Consider the following 10701-nt stretch of genomic DNA (forward strand, 5'->3'; position numbering starts at 1 on the left):
AAAAAAAACCAAACCACTACCACAGTCGGAAGCGAAACGATGCCACATTCCAGCCGCTCCAAAGCCATTCCAGTTGGATTCTTGTCACGTTCTGGCACACATTCGCATCGTCGATCGGCCGGTTGTTCGGTTATGATTTGCTACCGTTAGTCCACGGGGGTACAGGGTACGCAGCTGGCCGTGCTATCTACCTACATGCCCAAAATCGCGCCAACGGTCACAGCGTTGGCCGATGAGGATGAACGTTGCTGGTGGGAGGGGGCGAACTTCCAGCGATCACGGTAAGGATCACGCGCGCTGCATACACAATTGGCAAGGGCTCGCTCGGGCTGTAGGATAGTTTTCGCCCCATAAACACATCGGTTAGACACTGGTACGAATGGGCGTACGATTTTGGTCGGCGGGGGTGACTGTTTTGGAACGAACCGGGAAACCCCTTCCGCTGGAAAAACTGTTCGAGCGTGTGTCCAGGTCTGTGGCGATCGGTACTTCGATTGAATTCGCATAAATAGCATCGTAATAGCAAATTAACGCATCAGTTGCCCGTGTTAGCTTATCCGACCAGCAGCCAAAGTGCAAGTGTTGTTCTCCGTACCGTCCACTAAGTGCAGTGCTCGAATCCTTCCATTCACGATGGTCGCTAAGCGTTGTTTCCTGGTTGCCGCGTTGGCGGTGGTTGCCTTCGGTGCGGTGGCATACGCCGATTCGGCCAAGGAGGAATCGGCCATGATCAACCTGATCAATGAGATCGACAACGAGCCCCGGTTCCCGCTGTTTGGTGGGCTCGCCGTGGAGCGATCGAACGACTACGAGGTCCGTGCCTACGGTGCCCGCTCGAACGAGGACCTTGCCGAACGGGCGGTCCGCTACCTTGCCTCGCACACGCTCAAGTTCAGCGTTCCGTCCGAGGAGAACACCGTTGAAGGTGAGAGCCTTGCTGTGTTTGTGGTGAATGATAGTCCGGGTTGGGATGGTTTCGAGAAACCAGAAAGTGATGAGAAGTACCAAAGTGGTCAAAAGATTGAATTTTAAAAGTGTGAAGTGATAATGTAATGAAGCAACAAGAAAAATAAGACAGAGAATGTTACAGATTTCACTACATGATTGTGAAGAACAGGGAACGATTTGGAATAATCAAAAACTGATGTGGTTTGAGACCGTCTTAAAGCTTAGTTCTCCATTAAGACACTACTTGAGACTTGTTTCAACATATTGCCGCATGCCACGACGCAAAGCAAACGTTGACAGTGATCGCGTGCCTTACAGCATGTAATTTAAAATCGCACAAACATAAACCCTCATCCGTAGGCCTGTATACAAACCTGCACAAGATCCCGGTGAGAGATTTCATAACCTTGGAATAGTTCCTTCACCATGCGTGATTAGGCCATCGGAGGCCGTCTATTTCATCATTCGAGCGGCAGGGAACGACCCATCTTTCCCAGACATGGCTTCTGACAAAGGTTTCATTTAAAAAAAGAAGGTATTTTGCAATCCCCCCGCCAACTGGCTCGGGAGAAAGGCGAACTTGTGAAGAGGAAACGCAAAGATTAGCGTCATCTCTTACCGCTTGGTGGAGGTCGTTTTGTAGTTCAGGTATCTTTCACTGCGCATGTTTTTGTGCACCCTTGTGCAGGAATTTCTTCCAAGGCCGCATGCATCACCGATCTCAACCGCGAATTGTGTATATTGGGGTAGGATTCTTTTCCTTTGGGCGGTACGTAACCGTGCTATCCGTGTCTGCGGGACGAACGGTCGCTCCAGTTAGAAGGCGAGATGCAATCTGCGTGCCTCACCGATTTAGTTTTTTTTACGACGAAAAACTTTCACAAAAAGGTTCACTTTCGTTGAAATTTTAGGGGTGCCGGACGTACAGGTAGCTCATGTTTGGTGTAGTTTTGATAGGTTTTTTATAGTTCGTTTGTGTGTGTATGCCCAAAAATAGATGTTACGGAAGCGAATGGTCATTACCTTCCTTAGTATAATCCAGCAAAGGGTGTATGGGTTCAAGGTTGGCTACGGTTACGATCGTTTAGATCATATCTGAGCACGGACGATGAGGTCGAATTGCCCTGTTTGCTCTGGACTGCAGAATAAACTTTCACCTCATCCAAAAGATCCCGAAGATGAAGCCCCAAGGTGAGAACGATTAGAATAGGTCATCGACATCAGGAACAGGTTCTTAAAGAACGCGAGAGAGATCGGGTACACTGAACCAGTTCCCTAGAGGGCATATCGCGGTCGAAAGAGAAAGTTACGTCGTGCTGCCGTCTTAGCTGGCCGAACGAAGATGTTCTGGACGCGGTGGGCACAGACAGTAATTCGGCTAATCTTACGCTGGTATGATATGCCTCGGTTAATGTTAAGAAATGCACCGCAACCATCATAACTCAGCTTGAAGCTCTGTACATAGTTTCTTAATTATATTTTCGTTGTTTTTTTTTTAAATATCGCGAGAAGCCACCAATGGGTCAGCTTAAGGCCGTGAACAAAATTGATGGGCCAATGGGACAGAATAAAAGGGAACGCTCGAAAGCCGCGCAAAAGCCCGACCCCGGTTTCAGAAGGCAGACCGCATTTAAAACGCACCGGCATCGGCACCGTGCGCAACTCTTCGTGCAGATTAATGAACATCTCGTTCGAGTAATTGCACCGAGGGGGCTTTTATTATTCGCTTTACTTGCACGCTTCCAACTGTGTCGGTGTCCTGCGCCGGTGCGCATATTTCCAGGACACTTGCGCCTCGACAAAATACCTGTCCCCGGCACGCTGCTCGCCAAAGCATCAGAAAAACTTTCACTTTGGGATCCGGTGGATCCGGCTTTCGAAAATTCTCCAAAATATTTAGCCCACACTGGAGCCGCCCCATACAGCGTCGGATAACAATAGCAGCAACAGCAACCAGGAGCTACAAATTAAATATGAAACACCCCAGAGGAAGGCGAAAGAATGCAAGAGCGAGAGAGGATGTGAGACAAGCCATGCACAAAAAAAAAGACAAAAAGACTCCTCGAGAAAAAAAGGGAAAGTCGCTCCAAAGACATACTTCTTTGGGTGTTATGTTTAACTATGGCACACCCTTTAGCGTAGCACCCTGCGTTCTCCCTCCGTTTGTTTTGGGTACAGTCGTACGGGCGAGTTGGGAATGGGAGAGAGAAATGATCAAGAACGCGTTGCGTGTGAGCATCACGATCGTCATCTTTTGAGTTCGGGTGGAACAGCTCCAACGAGAAACGATCGTGCGAGCAAAAGGGATACAAACAATCTCGCACACACACACACAGCTTCTTTGGAGCTTCGGGATTTGAGCATGTTTTCGGTTCGATGAACTCCTAACGCACACACACGCATGGAACGTCGAGAACGGGGTAGTGTTCGCGTTCGGTTCTGCTTCGCTGTTGTCGGGCGTTTCTGGGTCATTGGCACAGGCCACCTTGCCGGGTGGTTGGCGTGCTGAGCCTCGGACGCGACCAACAAGTGCGTCCAGCGCGATTCAGGCAGGCGCTTAAGAACTTCGCTGCGGGACAGCGACAGAGTGCGATTGTGGGCCGACAGCAACTTTCCCCCAAAATCAATACACAGCGACACGCTTTGGGGAAGACGCGTATGTGAGTGGGCGAGCACAAGGCCTTGGGGCGACATTGATACACCCTCCTGTGTTGGGGTGGGGCTGCGCGATGTTCGCTGGGATCATAATTGCCCAGACAATGGGAGAAAGTATGGCCGAAGGTGGATTTGATGCGTGTTTGCTCACGGCTTGTTGCGGCTTGGTGCTCTCACGGGATAAAATTATTTACTTTTCTTCCATAAAATTAGCTTGCCACAGCCGCTGAGAGGTTTTGCGTGTTGCCTTTTTTTGCGAGTTGCTCAAGTTATTTAGTCATCGCGGGTACTTGTATGGAGGCTTGAAGAGGTATTTAAAATTGATTTGACTTCATGAAAGGTTAAGAGAATGCTGAATGAATACTGTCAGTTTAGTTGGGGAAAGGTGCACGAGCTACTATGTTTTTGGAACGTTTTGTTAGTACATAATGTTGTCGTATTGTACAATTGTATGAACTGTATGAAAATAATCTTTGAAGAGGTGAATGAAGTCAATATGCCAAGGTCTCTATTAAAACCAATAAACTAAAAAAATATATACAATCTAAATCTATGGAATCTAGACACAGATTAAAAGAAATAAATTATTTAACCATATTGCAATTAAAACTATTGTAATAGGAAACCATTGAATAGGATAAGGAACATAAAAAATCCCCATCTTCCATGCAACATTGATGTGCTTTTATATTGTATGAAATGTTGCATAGCATTTCATCCCCTTGAAATGAGAGCTTTACTAGATCGCAGAGCAACTTTGAAGCTTTGTCGATCGATCGTAAAACTTTGGTATAACGCTTTCTAAAACTTTCTTTTCTCTTGATCGTTACAGAAGCTCGCAGCAGCCGCCTGAAGAAGATGCTGTTGCCTCTGCTGCTGGCAATGAAGCTGAAGATGGCCGTCGTGCTGCCCATCCTGTTGGCCATCGTTAAGTTCATCTCGCTCAAGGGCCTGATCGCCGGTCTGATGGCTCTCAAGTTCTCCAGTAAGTACACGCAGCAGAGTGTGTAAGCGGGTGGTATTGTTTAAAGCTGATCGCATTTTGTATTTTCTTTCCCCAGTCTTCACCGTGTTGAAGGATCTGTTCCAGAAGAAGCAGGAGCGCGTGACCACCGCTTACATCACCAGCGCCCAGCCCGTGAACGCCGAGATCGTCCACCAGGACTGGAACCGCAACGGACAGGCTGCCGCTCACGAGCTGGCCTACGGTGCCTACCCGTACGCTTCCATTGCCTAAGGACCAAGAACAGGAAATCGGTCCAGACCGTTTCTAGTTCACTCAGCTACCAACCAGCAACCAAAACGCTCCACCAATGAGACGACGGCAAGGAGCCTTTATTTATTTGCTTAATTTTAATAATTTATTGAACGAACATGGCCCTTCCGCACGCCCCTGCTTGATGGGCTACCGGCACACCGATGGTGACTGTCAATGTATGGATGTGTAAATAAAAGGCGTACAGGCAAATGAATACCCTCATTGTGTGTGCTTATGTGTTTGGGCGTGTTCCTCAGTGTGTGTACGGCGTTGTTTGAATTCCGGATGGAGCACGAAAGGACGGCTCTTTTGGGGGAGAAGAAAATTAGGCAGCTCGCTACTGGGGATCAGCACTGAGTAGATAGATAATTCATACTCAAAAAAAAAACTGCTGGAACGGTATTTTGTCGTCGGCTGTTAGTTGTAACGGAAAACGGATTATGCTCAAGCGAGGAAGGGAGCAAGCAAAAACATATTGTTTAGCCTTCCAGATGCATTAAATGACCCATTTAGAAACGGCACCGTACCAGGAGTACGATCGATCACCGACCGATCATTTGCCGGCGCGAATGGGGTTACTGTGCTCGAGGTTACTGGCGATGTGGGGAACACGTACGCACGGTGTATTAAGCCAACGATTTGGATTTGTTTGGAACGCGCCACCAAAGAGAGATGGTGTGGGCACGACAGAAAATTGATACATCTTACCTCATGTGGATCGAAATTACCTTCATCTTGATTTTGATGTTCAATAAACACCAGTTGATTGATTATCGATGCTATGCGATGAGCACTGATCTGAACAGTGCAGTTAGTAATACAAAGTATTTTCCACTGCGTTTTATACCTTCTCCAAAATATTAGAATTTTGTGGGCTGCCTTGCTTTTAATATTCTATGTAGAGTACCATCGAAAAATGTTTTTTAAATGTTTTGCTGTTTTTATGCTTTCAGAAGAATATTTTTGGTATAAGTACAAACATCCCTTGCTATTCTAGAGATAAGGCTTCGGTACAGTCTTTAAGTGGTTTATGCTATTTTTTACTATACTTACTTAATTACTAATTACTTACTAACTGGCATTAATGGTACAGCATTCTTAGTATGGATAAAGTATACTTTGAAATTGATTTTTTTGTACTAAAAGTATCATACCAATCAAACCATAAGAAATATTTGCATACTTAGTGGCGCAAAGGACAACATTACATGAGGAATTATTTTGATAGGTCGCTAGAATGATGTAACAGGCTTGAGAATGGCATCAGATCTTGGAAATAATTTTTATACTAAAATTACTAACAAATGTTGTCATAAAACAAACTTCTAAATCATTAAAACTTCCTCGCAACAAATTTACATTGCGGGAGGACATGCCTCAGTTTCATAAAAGCGATGGAATTCGGTGGGGTCTTTTGCATGATGAGTAAAGAACTAAAGGGAACTAATACTTTACCGGTTCCTTGGCTACTCGAGGACTACGGAAGGCGCCCTCAAACTTGTCAGTGCGCACTCCGTATTGTTTCAATATAACGTTACAGAGAGGCATTTTAATACTAAGCTAGTGATGTGAGTACATGTGGCTTTACCGTCTTATGCACATTCACTTACTTGAAAACTAACATTAAGTAGGTTAATAAAAAAAACTACAACATGTCTCTAAAGAACATAAATCATTGTAATGTCACAATTAGTTCACAATTATGTATAACATGAAAGAAACTTTCGATCATCCGAAAAACTGCATGCAAATGGTTTCCATTGGTTTGGCGTGAAAGTTTGTCGAACAAATCGGTAGAATATTTGGTTAATAATCGTGTAATGACAAAAACGCGTGCACCCAGCTAACGTACGGTGATCGGTTGCTCCACATTCAACAGGGGAATGCCCGCCATTGAAAGGGAAAAGCTTTACGGTACGCTTCACTAACCCAATGAGGCCGATCCGTTTCATAGCCCGTACTCTAAAGTGGATTTGCTCGAATTTGTGTCGCAATGGTGTCCCGAAGCTACTTGCAGCTGGAGCGCGTCAAACAGTACCTTTCTTTGGAGAGTTGTTGTATTTTTTCTTTGTTTTTTTTTTTTCTTCTTTTGAGTTCCCCCTAACCCACAGAACCCAGACAGAAGTGTATGCACGTGGAGAGTGTGAGCAGCTTTTCACTTCATACCGACAAATCTAATTGAACCGCGAAAATCTTGATCATTACCTCTTTATTACCATCCACAGAAAGTTTTCCTTCTCCTCCATCTGCCTTTCTTCGCATCGTAATGCCCACCGTTGGTTCTTCACCGGTGGCAAGGCCAAGATCAAGTAGCGAACGGAAGGAGACGAAAGATGGCTACCACGAAACAGGTGTCTCCGAGGGCTTCGCGATCGCACCAGCAAACCTAATCATGCGTTAAACAAACCTCAGCGAAAATGCGTCCACGGGTCTAGCGAGGCAAACGATCTAGGGCCAAGCGGTACGGTTTTGTTCGCCTTTCTTCTTTCCCCTCGGCCCTGGTTCTGGCATCATTTTTCATCTCTGCGGTTCTCCCCTGCCCTGGCGAGGGAAATTCGGGAGAGACAAACATCGGGATGATCGATGGCAAGTGCGCAAGATCGTATAAAAGTACGCTATGTCGGTGGTTATTTCGTCAGTGATCAAGTGTTCGACTTCCGAAACAGTTGTCAATTGTGTGCTACCGAGCAGTGCCTTCAGCAGCAGTACTTCAACATAGCAACAATGCGTTCTTCGAAAGTTATTCTCAGTGCAGTGTTGGTTCTGGCGAGTTGGATGTACGCCACGGAAGCAGCCATTGCGGGCAATGGCGGTGGGTCTGTGTTTTCCTCGTCCAAGAAAATGTGTGATCAGCGGTACAGCGTGAACTGTTTGAAGCTGGAGCTAGTGTCCTTCCTGGAGCGTGTCACCAACCAGAAAGAGTACAACCTGATGGCGGGCATTAGTGTGGTGCGCGATCCGGGTGCAAACATTACCCGTACTGCGGACCTCATTGCTGAGGTGACGCGCATCTTCCCGACGAATCCGGAGCGACGGTTGGACGAGTTCTTGCTGACCAAGCTGAACGACTATCTGCAGACGCACTCGTTACGGCTGAAGTTTGTCGACGGGGATGCGTTCCAGAAGGCACGGGAAGTGTTTGCCGGACGCAAGGGCAAGCTGGGCAAGAAAGGTGGACTGGAAACTCTTATCGCTGGTGCCATGATGATGAAGGGTGCGTATAGGGTTGCGGTTTCGATGTTCTAAATGTGCTAAATGCTAATGAATTTCGCGTATACGTTTACAGGAACACTGGCGGCGATCGGACTGGGAGCATTGGCACTGATCGCTGGCAAAGCGCTCATGACGGGACTGTTGGCGTTGATGCTGGCGGCCATTGTTGGACTGAAGTCATTGGCTAGTGGAGGCGGCGGTGGTCATAAGTCAACGACGTACGAGATTGTCGCCAAACCGATGTATTCTCACTCGCACTCGGAACACGATGAGGTGGGACACGGTCACACGGGATACGGCGGATATGGCCGATCGTACGATCTTCCCTACTCGGGACAAAAGCCCAACTGAGCTTTGATTGGAGAATAGAGTTATTTAAGAACACTAGTAAGGGTATGCAATTTCCGACAAAAACTGTGCCTATGCAAACTTGCCCTCTCGATGGTATATTTAGGGGTCTTTCTATGAAGTTATTTATTTAAACACTGTTAGTGAGCTGTCGTTTCTCTCTTGCCAAAATGTATTCTTAATTTATTTATTTATTAAAGCTTAGATAACTAAACTGTCAGATTGTTATGGAGTAAATGCTTCAACCAGAAAATTTGAATAAAAAAGAACGATAAATACATTCGTAATTCAATGCGCTGTTAAGTATGTTTAATGTAATTAATAATATACACGTTTGTTCTGTTGCTGTCTCTTGTCCAGAGTCGAATTTCCCTATAAGTGGACTGAGCGGCTGCGTGAGGCCCCGGCCAAAAGGGATCCCCAAAATCTCTCTAGCAAATGTATCACTTTTATATTCGATTGATTTGTTTTTTTTTTAATTCACGTATGAACGAAAAAATAATCTATCTCAAATTAAATACTTACAAGTATTTGGAGGTTATTCATCACTTTTATATCAAAAGCAATCAAAAGTTATTAAGAAGACTGTTTGAAAGTCTGAACATACTTTCTCACTTTTCCTAAATAGCAATAAAACGCTCATAACGGTGAAGCATGAAGTTTTTTTTCTTCTGGCTCGTTTAATTATATAAACATTTTAAAGGACCTTATCGGACCTTGTCTCGATGGAAAGGATGACAAGTCTACAAATACACAAGTACAGAATGATCAACGTGGAACACTAGGATATAGTGATTTTTGGTGTCCATGAAACAGTAAAAGTGATGCATCAGAATTATAAAACTTTGTGCAGTTTTTTTACCTATCATATACGTAATTGAACAAACTAATGAACTGCAAAATCTTCTTCACAATTACAAAAATATTTTGCACAATTCAAAACAGTTTTTTTGCTAGACTTTCCAAATGTGTCTTTTAGGTTAAGTAGAAAGGTCAGGTTTTTTACAGTGGCCAAGTTGATCAGGCAATTGAATCACGGTAGACCAACCTTTATCAGTACTGATATTTTGCAGGTCTGCAGTTTTTGTAACGTTTTCTTTGCTTGATTCATTTCACAAAGTTCTTGGTCGCAAACATATTGATCGCGAAATTCTTGTTTGCAAAAATCTTGGTCGCAAAAATCTTTCATAATCATATGAAATTTTCTTACAGATCAGTTAAACTAAACCCTTAAAAGCTTTGTTTTATAGTTATAGAACAAGAAAATCCAAAGTTGGAAGCTCATTGTTTACTAAGCCCGATTCATACTTCACATATCCCATTTTAGATAGGTGGATAGGGATTAGATAGGTAAACCCTATATTGTGTGATGCACAAATGTGTTTCTTGTGCGCTTTTCTGAATCTCCCTGGATGAAGGGGCATGTTGAAGGAGTTCAGTATGGCTACATATGTGGTGTGACGGTGTAATGCAGATTTTAAGCCAAGGAATTTATCGTCATATTTCTGCTATTATTTTTTATTCGTGCAAATTTTTACCATAACAATTATTGAAATCTTTAACAGCCGAATAACTAACTTTCCCTAGAAAACTAACTAAATAAATACTAACTAAATAATAAACTAAATAAACCAACTATTGATTAAAAAATGAAAAAAACGACAAAATATTCTAGAAAAATCGTCAATGATAATGACAAAAAAAAACAGTTTACCACTCATATTCTCTATAATTATTAGTACTAAGAAGATCTTTCCCATTTTTAAGATATGTATACGGGCTTATACCAGTACACTTGTGGTCCTGGAAAAAAATATTTTACTTTTGAAACAAGTTATATAGAAAAGAGCTTCCTACATAACTAGTTTTACATTTAACGAGTAGGTCACTGGAACGGAATAAACTCGTCATGAGGGGTTCTACTGTACTAAGTATAGATATATGGTATTTGTAGAATGATATTGATAAAAAATGGAATAGAATAATACTTATTGAAATTGGTGTATTTTAGAGATTTTAAAGGAAAACATTGAATGAAAGCTGCAGCGCTTTGATTTTTACACACCTGATTCTCTAGACATTTTGGTAGACAATTAGGGGCCACATTTTGAACTCCCGCTTAGGGCATCCAGATGGATAAATCCGCCTATGCCTATGGCATAATTACGTGTGATGAACACAATAGTCTTCGTGTTGAAAAGAAAAAGACGGTTGAAAAGAGCTTTCTATGGAAAGACGGAGCTTTAGCTGAGCTTTTGACTGTTTATTATGTGATTGTG

The 10701-nt window shown here is 43.8% G+C and overlaps 2 protein-coding genes across 2 annotated transcripts; both read left to right on the forward strand.

Annotated features, from left to right (window-relative positions):
- The first annotated feature begins 514 nt into the window (after positions 1-514).
- Positions 515-5075, forward strand: LOC120952867 (uncharacterized). Its single transcript, XM_040372414.2, has 3 exons — positions 515-925; positions 4436-4588; positions 4665-5075. Exons 1-3 carry the CDS (start codon positions 634-636, stop codon positions 4838-4840), a joined length of 621 nt encoding a protein of 206 aa, XP_040228348.1. The 5' UTR covers positions 515-633; the 3' UTR covers positions 4841-5075.
- Positions 5076-7429: 2354 nt separating this feature from the next.
- On the forward strand, positions 7430-8686 carry LOC120949616 (uncharacterized). Its single transcript, XM_040367021.2, has 2 exons — positions 7430-8075; positions 8148-8686. Exons 1-2 carry the CDS (start codon positions 7445-7447, stop codon positions 8423-8425), a joined length of 909 nt encoding a protein of 302 aa, XP_040222955.2. The 5' UTR covers positions 7430-7444; the 3' UTR covers positions 8426-8686.
- The last annotated feature ends 2015 nt before the right edge of the window (positions 8687-10701 follow it).

The sequence above is a fragment of the Anopheles coluzzii genome, chromosome 2, assembly GCF_943734685.1.
Source record: "Anopheles coluzzii chromosome 2, AcolN3, whole genome shotgun sequence".
Taxonomy (NCBI): Eukaryota; Metazoa; Arthropoda; class Insecta; order Diptera; family Culicidae; genus Anopheles; species Anopheles coluzzii.